The sequence below is a fragment of the Penaeus monodon genome, chromosome 5 (assembly GCF_015228065.2).
Source record: "Penaeus monodon isolate SGIC_2016 chromosome 5, NSTDA_Pmon_1, whole genome shotgun sequence".
NCBI classification, from domain to species: domain Eukaryota; kingdom Metazoa; phylum Arthropoda; class Malacostraca; order Decapoda; family Penaeidae; genus Penaeus; species Penaeus monodon.
This window is the reverse complement of record NC_051390.1, coordinates 23906378-23933877: the sequence shown is the minus strand read 5'-3', so window position 1 is coordinate 23933877 and position 27500 is coordinate 23906378. Positions and strand designations below refer to the sequence as shown.

General features: G+C 31.4%; 1 protein-coding gene across 6 annotated transcripts in view; it reads right to left on the bottom strand.

The window, feature by feature from the left end:
• Window positions 1-27500, bottom strand: part of LOC119573127 (CCR4-NOT transcription complex subunit 3-like) — a 60827-nt gene that overhangs the window by 28296 nt on the left and 5031 nt on the right. For all 6 annotated transcript variants that reach the window (XM_037920171.1, XM_037920173.1, XM_037920175.1 and 3 more), the window contains exons 2-3: window positions 17303-17535; window positions 442-597 (exon numbers count right to left, since the gene is read on the bottom strand). In XM_037920171.1, coding sequence (XP_037776099.1) covers window positions 442-597; window positions 17303-17535 — 389 coding nt within the window. The remainder of the gene's footprint in view (window positions 1-441; window positions 598-17302; window positions 17536-27500) is intronic.

Here is a 27500-nt window from a genome sequence, read left to right as displayed (position 1 = left end):
AAAAAAATGTTTCCAAAAACAATCTTTTCTTCTTCTTCTTTCTTTCTTTCTTTTTTTCAGTTCAAACAGAAGTATGCCAGAAATCAGTTTTTCTTGAAAATGATCAAAATAGAGAATAAAAACAAGCAGAATGACAGGGAATTACTACATGAACTAAAGGAACAATAATGTCCTATCATCAATCTTTTAATTTCCTGCGGTGTTTTGTGGACTAATTTCTGGTCCCTATCTCAGTGATGATTTACATTCAACTTTTCTAGTTTACTTTCTAGACTATCCTGAAGTACAAATACATAGATATATAGAGCACTACAACCTGCAGTGACATCCTAATCAATAAGCACAACAACAATAAGTCAAATAAACAACCTTGATATCTTTTTTCTTTTGTTTAACTTAGGTAAAACAAAAAAAAAGACAGAAATTCTCAGGGTGACTCACCTGAATATTTAGCGTGTCTATAGAGGAACTGAGCCAATTGTTTAGGTCTTCTCTCTCCCGCTGGGCTGGATCCTTGTTTTGTGCTGCCCCAAGGCCCTCCTTACTATATGCTTTGGTCTTTGTTTCTCTTTCTACAACTTTAAATCTTTCCATTTGCTGTGGATGAGAGGAACACATATTACAGATCTCTGCTACATTCATAAACGGTCACAGATGCTGAAAATACATTCGAGGCTAAAGGATAACTTTTGAATTTCATAATCATCAAACTTCATTTTACACCTTACTAGATTTGCATCCATCAGCATAAGATCCTAGAATCAATCTTATAAATATCTACTGACAACTTGGCAACCACATCACAGTACAGTAAATGATGGGCTATATCTCTTTATGGAATGATTGTTGTGGGTGTGAGTGCCCATAGGTATGGCTGAGTGCTGAAGGTGAAGCAGAGATCAATGAGGAGCCAGCAGGCTCCCCAGTTGGCTAAGGCCTGGGTAGTCCTTGTGTTGTTGTTGCTGTTGTCATGTTCCGCTGGAGGATCGGGGTTGCTAATCTCGGTTAAGTATTCTGCAGCTTAAGTACATGTGTGCTGTGTAAGCACGCAGGGAACGAGGGAAGCCCGCTGTCCAATAAGTGAGACATGGCTGTGTATCTGGTGTGACCCAACCTGGGAAACTACACTGAATTTCAGGTTGCAGGGTCACGTTGCTACAACAGTCAACTGCAAACCTATAACATTTTAATCCCAGAGGGATCATGGCAGTATGCCTAAGTTCCCCTGCGTGCTAGATGTTGGATGGATCAGACATACACGACCTCACAGTAAGAGACGGGTTGGAGGTTTTGGTCCAGTAAAATCATGAATGTTCCTCTCTTAATTCTACCTCCTGGACTGGAGATGCTGAATTAGCAGCACACTCTGGATTTACTAAAAATTCTGATGTCCCTTTTGGTCAAAGGGCTAAACACTGAAAGTTCAATAAAAAGGTGATGACACTGTTGAAAGTACTGAACAAAATAATTTACTTTTCATTTGCTAATAACCCTAACGAAAGCAATACCTAGGATGATGGTGATAAGAACAAAAAACAAAAATAAAAACAAGAATAACTATGACAATAATAATAATAATGATGATGATAAAAACAATAATAAAACAACAACAATAATGAAAACAAAATAATAATAATAATTACAACAATAATAATAATTACAATAATAATAACAATAACAATAATAACATTAATAATAAAAATAATAACAACAAAACCACCACCAATAGTAACACTATTAACGATGATGATAATGATGATAATGATGATGATGATGATGATGATGATGATGATGATGATGATGATGATGATGATGATGATGATGATGATGATGATGATGATGATGATGATGATGATGATGATGATGATGATGATGATGATGATGATGATGATGATGATGATAATAATAATAATAATAATAATAATAATAACAACAACAACAACAACAACAACAACAACAACAATAATAAAAATAACAATAATAACAATGATAAAAAAATTACTATCAGTAAAAATAAAATGAATAATGATAACCATGGCAAGAATTACAACAATAACAACACAAACAATAATGATAATTACAACAATAAAAATCATAATAATAAAAAGCTTAATTATGATAAACAAATGATAAGTTACAAATATGAAATTCAACAACAATAACAATAATAATAATAATAAAATTAAAAATAAAGAAAGTGAATGATTATCGTAACACTAATAACTATACACAAAACAGGAAAAAAAAATAAAAAATAAAAATAATAATAATAATAATAATAATAATGGTCTTTGTCTCTGTGCGAAACATGTGTTAACATGAAGGGACCTGGGCAAACATGCAACTGGCTGGGAGCGGGGGAGCGGAGGAGCGGAGGAACAAGCCGAGAGACGCAGTTGGGTGCTGCTCCTGTGAAGACCTCGTGTGTGCCTTTGTGACCTGATAAACTTTGTGTTGCCCTATTATAAGCTGTATCGTGCAGTGTGATATGCTGGTTTCCCCCTATATTGTGCCTATAGAAAAGTGTACGGGTAAATAACTTGTGTAAATAAAGGAAAGACTGTCATCGTGTGTTTATTTCGTGCCCTGCCTCGCCACTTGGCGTTTCCCCTCGTGGTGTTCTGGGACGCTGTGGTGCTCGGTGCCTCTTGGAGCTGTTCAGTGTTCACGACCCTGTGGATAACACGTTGTCTGCCTAGCCTGCCTTGTGTTGGTGGCAGAGAGACGAGGTGGTCGGCGTAACAATAATAATATAAATAAATAATCAAATAAAACAAAAACAACAACAACAACAACCACAATAATGATGATAACAATAAAAACAAAAAACAACAATAATATTAACAATGATGATGATGATGCTGATATTACAAATAGTGATAGTGATAGTGATAATGATAATGATAATGATAATGTTAATATAACAATAACATTAACAGTAATAAAAAAAATATTAATAATGAAAATTAAAATATCAATAATAGTGACAATATCATAACAACAATAAAATGATAAAATCATGACAATAAAAACAATAGTGATAACAATAATGAAAATATTAACAAAAATAACAATAATGATATAAAATAATAATGGTATAATCATAATAATAACAGTAATTATCATAAAATTAGTAATGACAATAATATTTATAATATTAATATTAAAGAAAAAAAATATAACAACAATAACATTAATTAAATAACAATAATATAATAACAATATAATAATAATATGATGATGATAACAATAAAAACAATAGTGAGAATAATGATGGAAATAACAATAACAGTAGCAACAATAATAATATATATAATAATAAAACAGAAGAAAAAGAATGATAAAAAACAACAATAATAATAACAAGAATAATAATGATAATGACAATGGGAATAACAATAACAACTACAACAAAAATGATGATGATGATGATGATATAAATGACAACAACTGCAATAACAATAACAATTACTATAATAATAATAACATTAATACTATTTATAATGTTAATAACATTATTATTACTAATAATAATAAAATCATTAATATTAATAACATTAATTATAGCAATATTAGTACTATACTATAATAATAATAATATTAATAATAATAATAACAAACAAATTCATAATAATAACGATAACAATAAAAAATAATAATAACAAAAAAAAAAAAAAAAAAAAAAAATAATAATAATAATAATATTATTATTATCATTATAACAATAAAATATATTGATTTAATGTAATTAACAATATTAACACCTATGATCCAGATGACATGACCTTTACATTATGAAAAAATCTGGCTTGAGGGGTGATGTGCATGGTGTGAAAATGCCGTCATGGTAAAATCTAGCTGAAGGCCAGGGTGATGGGAATGATTCGCCACGAGTGCACAAAGCTCTTGAGGGGCGACTAGGAAGGGGCTTTTGCATTACTTCCATCAATTGAGAGATGATATGGAGTCTGTGTAAGAAAAAGTTTATTACCATCTGGACAAAACAAATTATATGTCAAATATAGACATTCGAAAATGGCAAAAAAAAAAAATATTACTGCTTATTCAGAAAAAGAGAAAATAACATTATAAAGGGAAAGCATGGGGTCTTGTCACCTCACACGCCTTTTCCACAGGTTTATAACACACACACTAATCCCCATATTTTGGGCCAAATGCTGGCAGTGAAACATCCACTCTGCTGCTATTACTAGTGATACATCCCTTCTACTGTTATTAATATCAATGCTGTTATCAGTATTGATATCATAATCATTACAGTAATATTAACAATACTAATGGAAATATAAAATAAAATAAATTATTGTCCAAAAATGAAAATGGTAAACAGGTGAGATAAGTCTAAAAAGTAAGCCACCGATGTGTAAATAAGATAAATGAAACTCAATGTGGGCAAGGTATGAGCATACATACCATCCCCAGCAGTACTGGATTAATAATAATGATAATTACACCAAAATATAGAAATAAACACTAACAATAACAAAATTACATTTGCTATTATCTATATAAAAAAAACATTCCTGACTCTAATAATATTAACAGTAAAGTAGCAATGATAACAACAATAATAAAAGCAATAATGAAAATAACAATGATGATGATGATGATGATAAAAATAGTAATAATAGTAACAATAATAGTAGTGCTATTAGTAACAGCAAGAGTAATAATAATATTAATAATATAATTAATTATAATAATAACACTAGCAATAGTAATTACAACAAATAATAATCAAAATAATTATAAAACCAAAATATTCATAATGATAATAAAATTAATCTAAAACTTAAAAGAATTGCTATAATAATAACAACAATAATAACAATAACAATATTAATTACTAATAACAAAAACAACAATAATAATAACTACTATCATTATTTTATTATCATCATCATATTACCACCATCACTTATTATTACTATTATACTTTCACTATTATTATAATGATCATTACCATAATGATAACAAGCATGGTAATATTAATCAAAATAATACCATAGTAATAAAGTTTGAAACAACAATATAACATATAATTATAACAATAATTATAATAATGCTTATAATAATTTAAATGATACTGATGATGAATAGTAGTAATAATAATAGTACTAATAGTAATTCTTTTTAATAGTTATGTTAGCTGGTAAGCATGATAATATAATTATATTCATATATGTATCTATGATATTAGGGCCATATCCTTTCACAGGAGAGTGCCGGTGAACTTTTTTTATGTTTTTTTAATTTTATTTTTTTTTAGACTCGAACCTCGAATAATACCGTTGACAGTTGATGACGCTTACCATTCGCACTCCCCACTATAGTAATAGAATGTAATAATAATATATATAATAAATAATAATAAAATAATAATATAATATAATATATAATAATAATAATAATAATAATAATAATAACAACAATAACAATAGTAATAATAAAATAATAATGATGATAATAATAATAATAATAATAATATTATTATTATTGTATCATTATCAACAACAACAACAATTATGATGATAATGACAACGCTAATTACCATAATATTTGTGATAAAAAAAATAATGATACTGACAAAAGTAAATAGTGGTGGTGATGATGATGATGATAAATAATAATATTGTAGTTCATACAAAGTATATTTTTGTTAATAATGTTGTTATTACAATAATATTAACAACAATAGTATAATACTAATATCAATATTAATAAAAAATAAGAAACAAATTATCATAACAATAATAATAATATCAATAGTAATAACAATAATAATAATAATAATAATAATAATAATAATAATAATAATAATAATAATAAAAATGATAATGATAATAATAACAATATCAACAATAACTAGTTATAAAAATAATAGAAATGATGATGATAATGTTGATGATGATAAAAATTATATTCATAATCATAGGTACAGTCAAGTAATCAATAAGTAATAATCAATATAATAGTAATAGTAATAGTATCTATAATAGAATTGTAATGTAATAGTAATAGTAATAGAATAATTAGATAATTATAATATAATATAATAAATAATAGTAATAGTAATAATATTAATAAATAATAATAATAATATAATATAATAATAATAATAATAATAATAATAATAATAATAATAATAATAATAATAACAACAACAACAACGGAGAAAAATAAAGAAAAAAAAAATGCAACAATAATAACAATATTAAGAGTTACCTGAAATCAAGTATGAAGCCACCAATGAGCCAATTACTACCCGTCTCACTTGTTTACCCTTTTCCTTAATTTTTAAAAATAATTTTTGGTATCTAATATTGCTGTTAGTAATGTCAGTAACACCTTAATAAATATAATGTACAATAAATATAACAGCATATTCATAGCATTAGTTAAAGCATTTTCCCCCACAAACTCAAGGAAAGGTGAAATCAGGTGAAGTCAAAAGGTCTACTAACTGACTACTATATTGGTTGAGCTCTTGCAGAAACATCTATGTGCAGTGACACTCCACCAAACAATACTATATTGAACAGAACATTTTGCAGGAGACTTTGGGTTAATATTAACATATTATTTTTAATATCAAAAGTACTTATTTTATTTACAATAATATCAATATTAATCTTATTATCAATATTAACCAATGTCACCAGGAACACGCTGTGTTCACTGTAGTTTAGTTTTGATGTCTTTACATACACACAACTGAACAAGTGCTCAGCCACCAAGGAGTCAATTAGCAGACTTATGTTACCTCACCTGATTTCTCATCTGCTTGAGCTTTCAGAAAAAAATATTTTTCTAATGCTATTCATATTGACATCATAACTATTATAATGTTATTAACAATACTAATATGAATATAAACATCAAAGATTATTTTTTTAAAATCCAGTAAAAGGGTAAATAGGTGAGATGAGATAGTATGGTCTTGTAATTGACTTGTAGGTGACTACACACTTGTAGAGGCATCTATGTGTAAGCCCAATTAATAAACTAAACTCAGTTTCCATGGCCTGTACATACAAAGCTCCCTGTCAGCTTTGGGTTAATAATACTAATATTAACCCATTGGATCCTTGTGATATGACATGTCATGAAAAATTTTGTTAAGGGTTGGGTGATGGAAATATGCTGTCATGGAAAATTGAATGACTGGTACGTGCCATCATGGAAAATTTGTCTGAAGGCTCAGGGTGGTAGGAGTGAATTGCCACAAGGAAAATTACACTCCATGGGCATTTAGAAAAGAAATATTAACTGGTAAATGAGGGTGAAATGTACCAGCCATTATCATGGCTTGAAGAGAACCAGGTCAAGGAAGGACACTATTTCTGTACTAAGGATTCTATTCCTGCCCACTGAACAGGCAGTGCAAGGTGTTTCTGTGGGCCAGGCCTACAAAGCACATGTTCAGCTGCCCATCAAGAAAGCCTAATGCCCAGATTTTGGTCTAGGCATGGGCCACAAAGCACTCTGATCCAATATGTTAATAATAGCATCAATAACCTTGTTAAAAACCATTATAATAATAATAATAATAATAATAATAATAATAATAAAAACAATAACATACATAACAAAATTATATAAAAAAAAAACAAAATAACATAAAAATAAAAAAATAATAATAAATAAATAAAAAACAAAAAAATAAAATATATAATAAATTTAGACAGTATGCTGGTGACATTGGTTTAATAACAATAATAATAATAATAATAATAATAATAATAATAATAATAATAATAATAATAATAATAATAATAATAATAATAACAACAACAACAATGATAACAATAACAATAAAAGTAATAGTAATGATTAAAAAAATAATAATAATAACCACCACCATAATAACAATAACAGTGATGATGATGAAGATAACTGTAATAATGATTATAATAATCAATATTATAATCATGATATTTATCATAGAGATAACACGACACACGATGTCAATAATAATGATGATAAAATAAACTAAAACAAAATGTAAAATAGTAACAGTAGTATCATAATAATAATAACAATAATAATAATAATAATAATAATAATAATAATAATAATAATAATAATAATATTGATGATGATAAGAATAACAATAAATAAAATCAAAGTATGAGCAACAATAACAATAACAATAGTAAGAATAAGTACAATGGTACATATAAAATAAAATAAAAATTCATAAACAATAACTATTTCTATCAATATAGAAAACATAAAAATGTTCACAGATATCACTACAAATAGCAACAGTAGCAATAATAATAAAGTTAATATAAAGAATACTACTATCATTATTATTACAATTGCTACTTCCAATGAATAATAAATCGTGAAATTAATAACACAAAAGTAATAAACATAGGAGTAAAATTAATAGCAAAATAATAACTACAGTAATATTAATCGTAATACTAATAACAACCATACTACTTATCATAATAACACTAACAATGACAATAATAATAATAAATTGAGGCTCCTGTAATGCTTTCAAATTAAAAAAGGTGGGTCGGTCCAATTTCATTGTCTTTCAATCAACATGTCAATCAACACTGAGCTCTCTTTCCAGCGTGCTTTAAATTCAATGAAAATTCATCAAAACATCAAAAGGTTGGTATGGCTACAAAAACCTTTTTATTTTTTGAATACTTGTCTTAAAAAATAGCAGCAGCAAATAACAACAACAACAACAACAACAACAATAACAATAATGATCATCATCATTATCATCATATAATGGTAGTACTAGTAAGAATTTAATCCACTGTAACCAGGGCTTGCATGTACTTACATGCCATACCCACCATGAGTTTAGATCATTAACCCAATGCTGCCAGGAAAATGCTGATCTTTCTTTTGTGAAATGTCCCTGCACACAGATGGCTCTGCTAGTGCTTACCCACAAAGGAGTTTATTATCAGACCTTGTGGCCTAACCTGATTCCACCTTTCATTGAACTGGCAGATTTTTTTTTTTTTTTCTAATATCATGAATATCAATGGTGAAATCTTATTATACACATTATAATAACTATAATCTCATAAATATTTGTAACAGCAAAATGCATTACGTAAAATAATTTTTGTAAATCAAGGAAAAGGGTAAATGGGCAAGACAGGCAGTACTTGTGATTGGGTCATTGGTGACTTAGCACAAGTATAGCCATCTATGTGTAAAACAAATAATAAATAAAACTCACAGTGGGCATGGCATATACATACATGCCATGCCCGGCAGCATTGGTTTAATTCTATTTACATATAGATGGCTCTACGAGTGATTAATCAGCATGGAGGCAATTGCTAGTCCTACCTATCATGCCTGTTAACCTGTTTCCTTTATTTTTAGGAATTTTTTTATTTATTTTATATTGTCACTGGTATTGTTAATAAAATTAAAATGATCATAATGTCAATAAAAATGATAATAAAATCAGTATTAACTGCATTGGAGAGAGAAAGATTTTTTTTTTTTGAAAAGTCCAGGAAAGGGTAATCAGGGGAGGTCACATAGACTACTAGCTGACTCTTTAGTAGCTGAGAATTTGTAGAGCCATCTATGTGTATTCACAAAACAAAACTACAGTGAACAATAAATGTTCCCAACAGCAATGGATTAAGATTAGTATAAAAAAGTAGTAGTATCTGTAACAGTAAATCATCACAATAATTTCAAGAAAATAACAACTCTATCTTTCATAACATATCAGAACTTGCAAGAAGAATATCAAAGATTCACACATATCATAAACAAATATTACACACATAAGAATCCTACAGACACTATTACAGCATCTGCAATTTACTCATATGATCAAATTTAGTTAATGGACAAACCAAGGTTTGCTTTACATCAGTGAAGCTCATATGATCTCCATCACACCTTTTGCTGTGAGCCCATTTCCATTGGGGAAATGTAGTCAATTGTAATTTTCTTTTGTTTGGACACAGATGGCTCCACAAGTGCTCATCTACAAAGGACTCAATTAGTGCACCTACATAACCTTGCCTGATAACCACTTTCCTGATTTTTATTATTACTGCTATTATGTTATTATGTTATTAACAATACTAATAGCAATTAAAAATAAAGAATCTTTCCAAAAATCAAGGGAATTGGTAAACATGTGAGATAGGTATGACTAGTAACTGACTCCTTGGTAATTAAATATATATTTGTGGAGCTATGTGTTAATACAATAATAAAAAAAAGTTAATGTGGCATGTTTTTCTGCCATTCCTTCATAATGGGTTAACAGCATGAAATAGACAAGAAAAAAAGAAATAAAGTTCCATTCACAATCTAAACAAGATTACTTTAACTACAGAATTCTCACAATTCAATGCTAAAATAAATCTCAGCAATAAATCTTACTCAACAACTAGTTGTACATCAAGTCTTCATGGTTTTAAAATGACAATACTTAACGACCACCTTGAATCATGTAGCCTACATCAAAATGTTGCCAAAACAGAGGACGAACCACACACACAAAGTTTAATGAAAGAAATCTTCTGATAAGTGAGCCAGTAACACTAACTTTCTGCATGTCACTGTTTAGCACTCAATTTTTAAAGAACAATAATATTAGAAAGTAATTCAAGGCTACAGGCTACTTCAAGAAACACTGATGGTCAATCCTATTTAAGCATGTTATGTTGATTGAATGCCCCTTCAAACAAACTGTCCAGTTTCACTGAGCCAAGATAGGGGCACCAAAATAGCCCAAGTGGTGACTAACATTAATAAGAATATTATTTTGTGTGGTAAATAATTCAAAGTGAAATTAGCAAAACTACTATAAAAATATCAAAACAAAATGTGTACTTACAGGCAGATGAACCTTAGAAGTATAAACTCACTTTTCCCCGAAAATTTAGATCACTAGAGCTAATGATTATAAGGGGGAGTAGCCAGGTAGAAACTCTGAGTCCCTTAACTCCCCAGTCCCTTGATCCCCCAGAGTAGTAAAAATACATGCAAACTCCACTGTAATTTTAGTTTATTAATCGTTTACACAGAAACAGATCCACAAGTGCTTAGTATTTTTTTTTTATGATTTAATCATTTCAAATAGTTAATATTTTAATAAAATTCCTACCTACGATTTGGATGACATGACAATCACATCATGAAAAAATCTGGTTTGAGGGTCAGGTGACATGAACATGTCATAGGAAAATTTACCTGTAGGTCGAGATAATGTGAACTTGCCATTGTGAGAATTTCAGCTGAAGGCCGGGGTGATGGCAATGACTTGCTAAGAGTACACAAACCTCTTGAAGAGGGATTTGACTCATTTGGCTTTTAGAAAGATTCTTTTGCATTATTTCCATTGACAAATGAGAGTGGAATACACCATCTGTGAGCCATGACTGGAAGAGCACTGGCTCCAGTGAGGACGCTATTTCCATGCTCAGGCTCCTATTTCCAGCTGCCGTCACTGGCAGCACAGGTTGTATTACAGAAAATTACAAAAAAATAGATAAAAATGTAAAAATTACACAAATAAAAATACGTTACTTATTGCTATTAATACAGTGAGTTGTGGACTACCCTGAGACATGATATGGAGTCTGTGCAAGGAAGTCTATTACCATCAAAATAAAGCATATCAAATGACAAATATATACATTGGAAAATGGCAAAAAAGCTAAAAATGCTTATGCATAAAAAAAAAAAAAACATAGCAAAGGAGAAGCATAGTGTCTTGTGCACCCAGCTTACAAAGTGCACACCTGGCAGAGTAGCTGCTCAAGTAAGCCTATTCAAGGAATGGGGAAATCAGGCACGCTCACTTGGGTCTACTGATTGACTCCTTGGTAGCTGAGCACTTGTGGAGCCATCTGTGTGCAACATATTTCACAAAAAACTACAGTGGACAATACAGACCCAAATGGATTATGTGGTTCTCAAATTATGTTAAAGTTTCCTCTGTTTTTTATATCTAACAAATAGTATCTACATTTTTGCAGTTATCTGGTATTAACACACATAAAAAAAAAAAAAAATAGAAGACTGCTTCACAAGTAGGAAACTTACATGTCTGTTTTTTATGCCATGTATACACTAATAAATAAATCCAGAATTGCGGCTCTGATACAGCTATGTCTAATAATATAAGCCATTAGTGTTAATATTCTAAAAGAACATCCTCCAAAGACAGTGCAGTCTGCAGGATAGGACTATAAACTGTATTTGGGAATGAAATACTACAGGCACATCATATATGTCCTCAGCAGGCTATTCTTGACATGGCATGACACCAAAAGGCAATTGGTTAACATCCAAAATCTATAAAAATAAATCCAAGATGTATTAAATGAATATCTATAGTAATTTTCCTTTGTTTCATTGTATTATCAAATTATTTAAGATTATAATGTAATACGGATAACCATTCAGATCTTCTTAAACAATAATAATGCTGAAAAATATAAAGATTACATTGACACATTTGTTGTCATTACTTACAATTTTGTATGCATAGTTATGTTCTTAAAAAAGGTCCACATAATTCCAATTCTAGCTCTTAATTTCCAAAAATGCAAGCAGCTTTTAGAGTCAGGGTTTGGGATTTTGGAGTTTCCGGAACCATGAGAAGTCTGATACAAGGAATAAACATGAGAAGTACCTCTTTAATATTCACATATAATTTGGCACTTTACCATCCAAGTCAAAGGTAATATGTAACTTGGCCCAGACATTCAACCTCAACAATGAAAATTTTGTAGAGTACAAATTTCATAAAGTACAATCACTTAGAAAACCAAAGTTTTTATACTCTGGCTAGCCCAGAGGTAATGTGCTGACCTTTCACAAGGATGGCCCTTTTTCCCACCTAGCCAAGAGCACAAGAAAGTTTTTATTGGGTCAGTCATCTTGGGCTTCCTGTTTCCATAGCCATAGCTGACACAGTCCCATACTGGGTGAAGAAAGGCATTGAGTCATTTAAAATGACATGGTATGTACTATACTTTGCACATTGTCTGCAGTGTATTTTTCCTAATCACTTGTGGCTCCTAAGCATGTTCCTCATTACAGCAAACTACTGCATTATATTCAGCAGTAATCTGTAAAGCTTTTAAGTCACGGCACTGTTGCAGCTTTCATTACTTGTCAAAATATTGTTACTAAAAAATGTTACTTTAGTGACACTATAATATAAACCTTCACAATCAACCAAATAGAACGTGTAACCATATTGCAAAATAATTTAGTGATAAATATGCTAAAAATAGTCACTCCACAACAAAGTTACTGTGACCACAGAAAATATGCCCTCATAAATACAAGTTCTTACTAGGTTTAACCCTTTGATTGCAGAAGGCATGAAATCATGCAATGGGTGTGGGTACTGAGTCACAGATGGCACTGTGAAATTACATATCCCACAATATTGACTTTTAAGAGGGAGCTTGTCTTTTTCTCCAACAGTAGTGGCATCACTTGTCAGGTGTCACCATCAGAGACAGGCACTAAAGTGCTTTAGTTTAAAAAATAAGAGTTATAGGCTGTTAAGTGCCTAATGTTATGTGTGAAGTAACAAGCTCGCCGAGGGAAAATGCTAAGGCCCGCCAACAATTTTGCATTACTGGCTAATAGCCAATTTTTAATACCACAGATGCAAATATTAACCATACTTGCACCTTCTTTCTTCATGATGACTTTAAATACCTTGCATCCCTTAATCAGGGTAGAAGCCCTAGCCTAATATAAATCTGCAGAAGCAAGCAAGTTAGCAAACCACTCAATCAGATATCTCGCCTTGGGAAGTACTAGTGATTTCCTGCCCTAGCTCTGATACATTTTTTGCAAAAATAATCTATCACCACTTGCAAAACCTTGCTGCACCCACATATGCATGGAAAATATACAGTACCATTCTATCCTAAAGAATGAGAACATTTATCATCTTAGCAGTCTTCTGGACATGGGACCAAATACATTCAATCAACCTCTATATGTACTGTATATGAAATAGTTCAAGAGATACATTACACAAAAGATACTCCCTTCAGGTAGTGTAACACTAATAAGTATAGTTCATTCCAAATAGTAGTCCCACCATGCGCTGAGAGCAATCCTCTTTGCTACAGAGATAAAATGGATAACTGACTTGTAGCTTTGTTCAGAATTATTTTTCTAATATCGTCATCCTTGCTCCTTATTCAAAATGTTTAAAGTGTAAAAAAAAAAAAAAAGCTATGAAACAAAATGTATATATCTATCTACCTATATACTTTTGCTTAAAAAAAATTCAATACATTAACAAAATCACAATCACGCTTAAAATGAAATAAGGAAAACTGTTGAGGATATCTTGCTGACCACTCACTGTCCAAGGACCAAGGAAATACAATGAACCTTATTCATGTTGACATATGTAGAAAAGATATAACTGAGAATGACTATCTGCAGCTTTGTCAGAAATATATATTTCTGATGAAGACATATTTGAAACTGGTTAAATACATATCTTGACCTAGGAAATCTATGAATCTGCTTCCAGTGCCCTTTAGCTGCTCAAAAAAATCAAGGATGCAAAACCTTTCCTTCAGTATTTCCCATAACTTATCTACATCCCTGTTTATTCAATGCTAATTTGATCTTACATACCTTTACCCGAACTATACAAATAAATATATAAATGAAGATTTAAACACTACATATGCTTTTAGTACCATAGTTATAGTGTTCAGAAAAAGGTAAACATTTAAAATGTGCAAGAGGTAACATTGAGGTTGTACTTAAACCAATTGACATGGATGGCAAGACTACATGCCATGCCCACTGTATACCAGTTCATCCATTGTCTTTACACATAGATGGATCTACAAGTACTTAGTAACCAAGAAGTCAGTCTTATCTACCTCACCTGTTTACCCTTCTTGATTTTTGGAAAGCTTTATTTGTATTATTCCAGCAAATTCAAGGAATGGGGAAATCAGGTATGGTCACCCTGGGCCTACTGAGAGACTCTTTGGTGGCTGTGCACAAGTGAGCCATGGGTATGTAAAAAAATTTCATAAAAACCAAACCGGGGGACAGGACAGAAATCCAGTCACCGAGTAATAAAAAATAAATAAATAAATAAATAAATAAAGTAATGCAACCTCTTGCCTTAGACACTATCCCTGTGTGCTTATGTGCTGAAGTGATGACAGTAACTGTGAAATAAATAAATAATTAAACCCCAAGGAGATGTCTCACCAACCATCCATCACTTTATCCATACTCATCCCACTTTATGGAATGTTAATGAATAATTCACATATAGAATTTCTTTTTTTCATTTTTACAAATTATTTTGAAGGCAAAATTTTCATAATGACTTGGCAAACTTTAATAATAATGATGTTCATTTATGGGTGTTGCAGTTTCCTTTAGGATGTCAGCAAGGGGGTTAAGAAACTTGTATATCCTATATGAACATGTCAGATAGTATATCTTGCAACTTTAATTAAGCAGCAATTATACATTTGTTTCATGTGTAGAAATAATTACTGAAATTTTTTGGTTATCCATCTTCCTTACTCAGTTACAGAGATGTGAATATCTGCATCAATTAAAATAAAGGTCACATCTCTCAAAGAAATCAAATGTCATGGAAGTTATTCAAAGGGATACTTTTTCACATTAAAGATATCACCACAATCATCATGGTGACATCAAACTGATTATTTCTAAATAGCTAATACTTTGAAATCAGAGGGTTTTCTCTAAAACTTGGTATATTATAGAAAACCATCAATAGTATTTTAAGGAAAAAAAATCATCATCATAATCACAGATAATACACTCTTTGCACATGTTAAAAGACATCCTTTGTAAAACAAAAATACTATTACAAATATTTTTTAATTCATCTTAAGACTAAAAGATCAAATCAAAATTCCTGCTACTTAACTGTCTTTTGTGTGTGTGGGGAGGTGAGGTGTGTGTGCACGCGTGTTGTTGACAAATAAAAACATAGTAACAGCAGAGTTTGTGTGTGGTTGCCAAGTGTCTGTCGAGCTGGGGTATACCATAAACTTCAACAGATGTATCATTCACAATTTTGAAAAAAGGATAGATGACATAAACATGGGCAAATGCTACCTAAAATTTTGGCAGAAGCAATTCATAAACCTATTCAAAATTAGAAAATTAATTTGGTTTTAGACTCAAGTAGGTCCCAAAGATTATGTACATTAATCATCCCAAAAAATCTAAAAATATTATAATATATAAATATAATAATATAATATAAAATATTTTAAAAGAATAATAATAATAATAATAAAATAATAATAATAATAATGTTTCATATACCTACACATGTTTCCATATGTCATGTGAGAGTTTACAAAAGAAAATAAATTGAATTGATTATCTAACATACACTAACAACGTGAAGTGAAAACCTTCATCATGCGAACTCATTAAACAAATTTCAATATAAGAAAAAAACAAAAATGAATAATAATTCCTGTAGATATTTAGCAAGATCATTGCTTGAAAAATATACACATGATTACATAGAAAAATAAATAAACAAAAAATAAAATACTCATGAAACATTATCATTCTCGTGCAGTTTCTCAAGTTGTTCCACAGGCATTTCTGATGTTCACTATGTTCCACTAATTCATTACCCTACTAATCACTACAACACTAATTCTTTCCCCAATATTAAATTACATTATTCTTAAAATCTAATGCAAAAAATAACCCCTTCATTTCACATCACTTTTATACATGCAAAAAAAATCATGAACATTCACTGCTGTCACAGATTTTTATTCTCTATCAATCATTTTGGAACTTTTTTTTTTGCTACACAACATCTGGACTTTCAAAAAACAAGTTTAAAAACCAAAGTATCTGAAATTAAAGTTGGTCCAACCCAAAGATAAAACCATATGTTACAGCATTAAATGATATCTTATACTAATCTAAATATCTTAACATGCATGAACTCCCACATCAAAAATGACTGAGTGATTTAATAAAAGGAAACGTCATTATCTGAATCTCTGCTATCAACATTGTGTAAAGAATATACATCTACATCACTTTCTTACAAAGCACAGATTGAGAGAACTAAAACAATTTTTATCCAAGTTCTGCTTCCCTGAGAAATGGATTACAGCTTCATGCAAGCATTACAACACTCAAGAAGTTCAAATCTACTGAAGTTTCTCACTTTCACATTTACATCTGCTTACCGCACGCAATCAAATAAAACTTATAGAGCACAAGCAAGTGATGAACTTACAGTCTCTATCAACTTCCGATTTTCAAGGAGCTGAGACTTGTCCTTGATTTCCCCCGAGGCCAACCAGGACTTGATTTGGTCTCGTAATCTCTGAAGCTTCTTAATCTCCTTCTTAAGGTCCGCTTCATATTTTTCCTTTTGGTTACTGTTGGAGGCATTATGGACTTTTTGCCAGATGTCCTCAAATTGTTCCACGCCCTCAGCTACCTTTTTCAGGCACCGATCAATTTCACCTGTAACAGAAGAATGGCAATATTGAGTTTTTATGCTGAGAAAAATAAACTAACACAAATAATAACATTGATAAATGACAAGAAAATTAATTAACCCCAATAACTGCAGTATACAGCACAAGTCTAAATTAATTTCATTCTGAAGTTCTTGGGTTAAATATAGCCAAAACAATCAAGATCAAAATGTTAACAGTGCATGGAACCGGGTTAAATATATCCAAAACAGTCAAGATCAAAATGTTAACAGTGCATGGAACCGAAATTTACAATCTTAGAGAGGTCATACGATGTGTATTTGTGACTACAATATGCAACTAAATATCCAAGAAATGGAAGGGAGGCTAGGAGAGAAGAGAGTGAGTCACAGGAAGCAAGGGAGCTAGAGAGGGGGGAGGGGAGGGGAATTAAGGAGGGGAGACCGGAGAGAGTGGAGAGAGAGAGAGAGAGAGAGAAGAGAGAAGAGGGAGAAGAGAGAGAGAAGGAAAAGAGAAAAGAGAAAAGAGAGAGAAGAGAGAGAAGAGAGAAATGGCAATATAATGAGAGAAACATTATATATATATATTAATATAAATATATTATATTATACATAATATATATACATAATATAATATATATAATATTATATATTTATGTATATATAATATATATATAATATATATATAATATATATATATAATGTTTCTCTCATTCTATTTCTCTATTTCTCTCTCTCTCTCTCTCTCTCTTCTCTCTCTCTCTCTTCCTCTCTATCTCTCTCTCTCTCTCTCTTTTCTCTCTCTCTCTACTCTCTTCTCTCCACTCTTCATGGCTCCCTCTTAATTCCCCCCCTCCCCCCTCTCTAGTCCCTTGCTTCTGCGAAATCACTTCTTCTCTCCTAGCTCCCTTCCATTTCTTGGATATTTATTGCATATTGTATCAAAATACAATCGTTTTGACTCTCTAAGATTGCAAATTTCGTTCCATGCACTGTTAACATTTTTGATCTTGACTGTTTGGATATATTAACCGGTTTCCATGCATGTTAAACATTTTGATCTTTATTTTTTTGGCTATATTTAAAAAAGAACTTCAGAATGAAAATTAAATTTAGACTTGTGCTGATACTGCAGTTATTGGGGGTTTAAATTAAATTTTTTTGCATTATAATGATATTTGTGTTAGTTTATTTCTCAGCTAAAAAACTCAAAATTTCCATCTTTGTTTCAGGTGAAATTGATCGGTGCCTGAAAAAGGTAGCTGAGGCGTGGAAAAAATTTGAGGACATCTGGCAAAAAAGTCAAAAATGCCTCCAACAGTAACCAAAAAGGAAAAATATGAAGCGGACCTTAAAGGAGATTAAGAAGCTTCAGAGAAATTTCGAGACCAAATCAATCCTGTTTGGCTCGGGGAAATCAAGAAAGTTCAGTCCTTTAAAATCGGAAGTTGATAGAGACTGTAATTTTATCAAAATTGCTTGTGCTCTATAAGTTTTATTTGATTGCGTGCGGTAAGCAGATGTAAATGTGAAAGTGAGAAACTTCTGTAGATTTGAACTTCTTGAGTGTTGTAATGCTTGCATGAAGCTGTAATCCATTTCTCAGGGAAGCAGAACTTGGATAAAGATTGTTTTAGTTCTCTCAATCTGTGCTTTGTAAGAAAGTGATGTAGATGTATATTCTTTACACAATGTTGATAGCAAGAGATTCAGATAATGACGTTTCCTTTTTATTAAATCACTCAGTCATTTTTGATGTGGGAGTTCATGCATGTTAAGATATTTAGATTAGTATAAGATATCATTTAATGCTGTAACATATGGTTTTATCTTTGGGTTGGACCAACTTTAATTTCAGATACTTTGGTTTTTAAACTTGTTTTTTGAAGGTCCAGATGTTGTGTAGCAAAAAAAAAAGTTCCAAAATGATTGATAGAGAATAAAAATCTGTGACAGCAGTGAATGTTCATGATTTTTTTTGCATGTATAAAAGTGATGTGAAATGAAGGGGTTATTTTTTGCATTAGATTTTAAGAATAATGTAATTTAATATTGGGGAAAGAATTAGTGTTGTAGTGATTAGTATGTATATGAATTAGTGGAACATAGTGAACATCAGAAATGCCTGTGGAACAACTTGAGAAACTGCACGAGAATGATAATGTTTCATGAGTATTTTATTTTTTGTTTATTTATTTTTCTATGTAATCATGTGTATATTTTTCAAGCAATGATCTTGCTAAATATCTACAGGAATTATTATTCATTGTTGTTCTTTCTTATATTGAAATTTGTTTAATGAGTTCGCACTGATGAAGGTTTTCACTTCACTGTTGTTAGTGTATGTTAGATAATCAATTCAATTTATTTTCTTTTGTAAGCTCATCACATGACATATGGAAACCATGTGTAGGTATATGAAACATTATTATTATTATTATTATTATTATTATTATTATTATTATTATTATTATTAATATTTTATATTATATATTATATATTATATATTATATATTATATATTTTTGGTATGATTAATGTACATAATCTTTGGGACCTACTTGAGTCTAAAGCCAAATTAATTTTCTAATTTTGAATAGGTTTATGAATTGCTTCTGCCAAATTTCAGGTAGCATTTGCCCATGTTTATGTCATCTATCCTTTTTTCAACATTGTGAATGATTACATCTGTTGAAGTTTATGGTATACCCCAGCTCGACAGACACTTGGCAACCACACACAATCTCTGCTGTTACTATGTTTTTATTTGTCAACAACATGCGTGCACACACACCTCACCTCCCCACACACACAAAAGACAGTTAAGTAGCAGGAATATGATTTGATCTTTTAGTCTTAAGATGAATTAAACATATTTGTAATAGTATTTTTGTTTTACAAAGGATGTTCTTTTAACATGTGCAAAGAGTGTATTATCTGATGATTATGATGATGATTTTTTTTCCCTTAAAATACTATTGATGGTTTTCTATAAATATACCAGTTTCAGAGAATACCCTCTGATTTCAAAGTATTAGCTATTTAGAAATAATCAGTTTGATGTCACCATGATGATTGTGGTGATATCTTTAATGTGAAAAAGTATCCCTTTGAATAACTTCCATGACATTTGATTTCTTTGAGAGATGTGACCTTTATTTTAATTGATGCAGATATTCACATCTCTGTAACTGAGTAAGGAATGATGGATAACCAAACAATTTTCAGTAATTATTTCTACACATGAAACAAATGTATAATTGCTGCTTAATTAAAGTTTGCAAGATATACTATCTGACATGTTCATATAGGATATACAAGTTTCTTAACCCCTTGCTGACATCCTAAAGGAAACTGCAACACCCATAAATGAACATCATTATTTTTAAAGTTTGCTAAGTCATTATGAAAATTTTGCCTTCAAAATAATTTGATAACAATGAAAAAAAATGAAATTCTATATGTGAATTATTCATTAACATTCCATAAAGTGGGATGAGTATGGATAAAGTGATGGATGGTTGGTGAGACATCTCCTTGGGGTTTAATTATTTATTTATTTCACAGTTACTGTCTCACTTCAGCACATAAGCACACAGGGATAGTGTCTAGGCAAGAGGTTGCATTACTTTATTTATTTATTTATTTATTTATTTTTTATTACTCGGTGACTGGATTTCTGTCCTGTCCCCTGTAGGTTTTTATGAATTTTATTACATACCGATGGCTCCACTTGTGCACAGCCACCAAAGAGTCTCTCAGTAGGCCCAGGTGACCATACCTGATTTCCCCATTCCTTGAATTTGCTGGAATAATACAAATAAAGCTTTCCAAAAATCAAGAAGGGTAAACAGGTGAGGTAGATAAGACTGACTTCTTGGTTACTAAGTACTTGTAGAACTATCTATGTGTAAAGACAATGGATGAACTTGTATACAGTGGGCATGGCATGTAGTCTTGCCATCCATGTCAATTGGTTTAAGTACAACCTCAATGTTACCTCTTGCACATTTTAAATGTTTACCTTTTTCTGAACACTATAACTATGGTACTAAAAGCATATGTAGTGTTTAAATCTTCATTTATATATTTATTTGTATAGTTCGGGTAAAGGTATGTAAGATCAAATTAGCATTGAATAAACAGGGATGTAGATAAGTTATGGGAAATACTGAAGGAAAGGTTTTGCATCCTTGATTTTTTTGAGCAGCTAAAGGGCACTGGAAGCAGATTCATAGATTTCCTAGGTCAAGATATGTATTTAACCAGTTTCAAATATGTCTTCATCAGAAATATATATTTCTGACAAAGCTGCAGATAGTCATTCTCAGTTATATCTTTTCTACATATGTCAACATGAATAAGGTTCATTGTATTTCCTTGGTCCTTGGACAGTGAGTGGTCAGCAAGATATCCTCAACAGTTTTCCTTATTTCATTTTAAGCGTGATTGTGATTTTGTTAATGTATTGAATTTTTTTTAAGCAAAAGTATATAGGTAGATAGATATATACATTTTGTTTCATAGCTTTTTTTTTTTTTTTACACTTTAAACATTTTGAATAAGGAGCAAGGATGACGATATTAGAAAAATAATTCTGAACAAAGCTACAAGTCAGTTATCCATTTTATCTCTGTAGCAAAGAGGATTGCTCTCAGCGCATGGTGGGACTACTATTTGGAATGAACTATACTTATTAGTGTTACACTACCTGAAGGGAGTATCTTTTGTGTAATGTATCTCTTGAACTATTTCATATACAGTACATATAGAGGTTGATGAATGTATTTGGTCCCATGTCCAGAAGACTGCTAAGATGATAAATGTCTCATTCTTTAGGATAGAATGGTACTGTATATTTTCCATGCATATGTGGTGCAGCAAGGTTTTGCAAGTGGTGATAGATTATTTTTGCAAAAAATGTATCAGAGCTAGGGCAGGAAATCACTAGTACTTCCCAAGGCGAGATATCTGATTGAGTGGTTTGCTAACTTGCTTGCTTCTTCAGATTTATATTAGGCTAGGGCTTCTACCCTGATAAGGGATGCAAGGTATTAAAGTCATCATGAAGAAAGAAGGTGCAAGTATGGTTAATATTTGCATCTGTGGTATTAAAAATTGGCTATTAGCCAGTAATGCAAAAATTGTTGGCGGGCCTTAGCATTTTCCCTCAGCGAGCTTGTTACTTCACACATAACATTAGGCACTTAACAGCCTATAACTCTTATTTTTAAACTAAAGCACTTTAGTGCCTGTCTCTGATGGTGACACTGACAAGTGATGCCACTACTGTTGGAGAAAAAGACAAGCTCCCTCTTAAAAGTCAATATTGTGGGATATGTAATTTCACAGTGCCATCTGTGATTCCAGTTACCCACACCATTGCATGATTTCATGCTTCTGCAATCAAAGGGTTAAACCTAGTAAGAACTTGTATTTATGAGGGCATATTTTCTGTGGTCACAGTAACTGTGTTGTGGAGTGACTATTTTTAGCATATTTATCACTAAATTATTTTGCAATATGGTTACACGTTCTATTTGGTTAATTGTTGAAGGTTTATATTATAGTGTCACTAAAGTAACATTTTTTAGTAACAATATTTTGACAAGTAATGAAAGCTGCAACAGTGCCGTGACTTAAAAGCTTTACAGATTACTGCTGAATATAATGCAGTAGTTTGCTGTAATGAGGAACATGCTTAGGAGCCACAAGTGATTAGGAAAAATACACTGCAGACAATGTGCAAAGTATAGTACATACCATGTCATTTTAAATGACTCAATGCCTTTCTTCACCCAGTATGGGACTGTGTCAGCTAGGCTATGGAAACAGGAAGCCCAAGATGACTGACCCAATAAAACTTTCTTGTGCTCTGGCTAGGTGGGAAAAAGGGCCATCCTTGTGAAAGGTCAGCACATTACCTCTGGGCTAGCCAGAGTATAAAAACTTGGTTTTCTAAGTGATTGTACTGTATGAAATTTGTACTCTACAAAATTTTCATTGTGAGTTGAATGTCTGGGCCAAGTTACATATTACCTTGACTTGGATGGTAAAGTGCCAAATTATATGTGAATATTAAAGAGGTACTTCTCATGTTTATTCCTTGTATCAGACTTCTCATGGTTCCGGAAACTCCAAAATCCCAAACCCTGACTCTAAAAGCTGCTTGCATTTTTGGAAATTAAGAGCTAGAATTGGAATTATGTGGACCTTTTTTAAGAACATAACTATGCATACAAAATTGTAAGTAATGACAACAAATGTGTCAATGTAATCTTTATATTTTTCAGCATTATTATTGTTTAAGAAGATCTGAATGGTTATCCGTATTACATTATAATCTTAAATAATTTGATAATACAATGAAACAAAGGAAAATTACTATAGATATTCATTTAATACATCTTGGATTTATTTTATAGATTTTGGATGTTAACCAATTGCCTTTTGGTGTCATGCCATGTCAAGAATAGCCTGCTGAGGACATATATGATGTGCCTGTAGTATTTCATTCCCAAATACAGTTTATAGTCCTATCCTGCAGACTGCACTGTGTTTGGAGGATGTTCTTTTAGAATATTAACACTAATGGCTTATATTATTAGACATAGCTGTATCAGAGCCGCAATTCTGGATTTATTTATTAGTGTATACATGGCATAAAAAACAGACATGTAAGTTTCCTACTTGTGAAGCAGTCTTCTATTTTTTTTTTTTTTTATGTGTGTTAATACCAGATAACTGCAAAAATGTAGATACTATTTGTTAGATATAAAAAACAGAGGAAACTTTAACATAATTTGAGAACCACATAATCCATTTGGGTCTGTATTGTCCACTGTAGTTTTTTGTGAAATTTGTTGCACACAGATGGCTTCACAAGTGCTCAGCTACCAAGGAGTCAATCAGTAGACCCAAGTGAGCGTGCCTGATTTCCCCATTCCTTGAATAGGCTTACTTGAGCAGCTACTCTGCCAGGTGTGCACTTTGTAAGCTGGGCGCACAAGACACTATGCTTCTCCTTTGCTATGTTATTTTTTTTTATGCATAAGCATTTTTAGCTTTTTTGCCATTTTCCAATGTATATATTTGTCATTTGATATGCTTTATTTTGATGGTAATAGACTTCCTTGCACAGACTCCATATCATGTCTCAGGGTAGTCCACAACTCACTGTATTAATAGCAATAAGTAACGTATTTTTATTTGTGTAATTTTAACATTTTTATCTATTTTTTTGTAATTTTCTGTAATACAACCTGTGCTGCCAGTGACGGCAGCTGGAAATAGGAGCCTGAGCATGGAAATAGCGTCCTCACTGGAGCCAGTGCTCTTCCAGTCATGGCTCACAGATGGTGTATTCCACTCTCATTGTCAATGGAAAATAATGCAAAAGAATCTTTCTAAAAGCCAAATGAGTCAAATCCCTCTTCAAGAGGTTTGTGTACTCTTAGCAAGTCATTGCCATCACCCCGGCCTTCAGCTGAAATTCTCACAATGGCAAGTCACATTATCTCGACCTACAGGTAAATTTTCCTATGACATGTTCATGTCACCTGACCCTCAAACCAGATTTTTTCATGATGTGATTGTCATGTCATCCAAATCGTAGGTAGGAATTTTATTAAAATATTAACTATTTGAAATGATTAAATCATAAAAAAAAAAATACTAAGCACTTGTGGATCTGTTTCTGTGTAAACGATTAATAAACTAAAATTACAGTGGAGTTTGCATGTATTTTTACTACTCTGGGGGATCAAGGGACTGGGGAGTAAGGGACTCAGAGTTTCTACCTGGCTACTCCCCTTATAATCATTAGCTCTAGTGATCTAAATTTTCGGGGAAAAGTGAGTTTATACTTCTATGGTTCATCTGCCTGTAAGTACACATTTTGTTTTGATATTTTATAGTAGTTTTGCTAATTTCACTTTGAATTATTTACCACACAAAATAATATTCTTATTAATGTTAGTCACCACTTGGGCTATTTTGGTTGCCCCTATCTTGGCTCAGTGAAAACTGGACAGTTTGTTTGAAGGGGCATTCAATCAACATAACATGCTTAAATAGGATTGACCATCAGTGTTTCTTGAAGTAGCCTGTAGCCTTGAATTACTTTCTAATATTATTGTTCTTTAAAATTGAGTGCTAAACAGTGACATGCAGAAAGTTAGTGTTACTGGCTCACTTATCAGAAGATTTCTTTCTTTAAACTTTGTGTGTGTGGTTCGTCCTCTGTTTTGGCAACGTTTTGATGTAGGCTACATGATTCAAGTGGTCGTTAAGTATTGTCATTTTAAAACCATGAAGACTTGATGTCAACTAGTTGTTGAGTTAAGATTTATTGTTGAGATTTATTTTAGCATTGAATTGTGAGAATTCTGTAGTTAAAGTAATCTTGTTTAGATTGTGATGGAACTTATTTTCTTTTTTTCTTGTGGTATTTCATGCTGTTAACCCATTATGAAGGAATGGCAGAAAAACATGCCACATTAACTTTTTTTTTTATTGTATTAACACATAGCTCCACAAATATATATTAATTACCAAGGAGTCAGTTACTAGTCATACCTATCTCACATGTTTACCATTTCCCTTGATTTTTGGAAAGATTCTTTATTTTTAATTGCTATTAGTATTGTTAATAACATAATAACATAATAGCAGTAATAATAAAAATCAGGAAAGTGGTTATCAGGCAAGGTTATGTAGGTGCACTAATTGAGTCCTTTGTAGATGAGCACTTGTGGAGCCATCTGTGTCCAAACAAAAGAAAATTACAATTGAACTACATTTCCCCAATGGAAATGGGCTCACAGCAAAAGGTGTGATGGAGATCATATGAGCTTCACTGATGTAAAGCAAACCTTGGTTTGTCCATTAACTAAATTTGATCATATGAGTAAATTGCAGATGCTGTAATAGTGTCTGTAGGATTCTTATGTGTGTAAATTTGTTTATGATATGTGTGAATCTTGATATTCTTCTTGCAAGTTCTGATATGTTATGAAGATAGAGTTGTTATTTTCTTGAAATTATTGTGATGATTTACTGTTACAGATACTACTACTTTTTTATTACTAATCTTAATCCATTGCTGTTGGGAACATTATTGTTCACTGTAGTTTTGTTTTGTGAATACACATAGATGGCTCTACAAATTCTCAGCTACTAAAGAGTCAGCTAGTAGTCTATGTGACCTCCCCTGATTACCCCTTTCCTGACTTTTCAAAAAAAAAATTCTTCTCTCTCCAATGCAGTTAATACTGATTTATTATCATTTTTATTGACATTATGATCATTTTAATTTTATTAACAATACAGTGACAATATAAAATAAATAAAAAAATTCCTAAAATAAAGGAAACAGGTTAACAGGCATGATAGGTAGACTAGCAATTGCCTCCATGCTGATTAATCACTCGTAGAGCCATCTATATGTAAATAGAATTAAACCAATGACTGCCGGGCATGGCATTATGTATATGCCATGCCCACTGTGAGTTTATTTATTATTTGTTTTACACATAGATGACTATACTTGTGCTAAGTCACCAATGACCCAATCACAAGTACTGCCGTCTTGCCCATTTACCCTTTTCCTTGATTTACAAAATTATTTTACGTAATGCATTTTGCTGTTACAAATATTATGAGATTATAGTTATTATAATGTGTATAATAAGATTTCACCATTGAATTCATGATATTAGAAAAAAAAAAAAAATCTGCCAGTTCAATGAAAGGTGGAATCAGGTTAGGCCACAAGGTCTGATAATAAACTCCTTTGTGGGTAAGCACTAGCAGAGCCAATCTGTGTGCAGGGACATTTCACAAAAGAAAGCTCAGCATTTTCCTGCAGCATTGGGTTAATGATCTAAACTCATAGTGGGTATGGCATGTAAGTACATGCAAACCCTGGTTACAGTGGATTAAATTCTACTAGTACTACCATTATATGATGATAATGATGATGATCATTATTG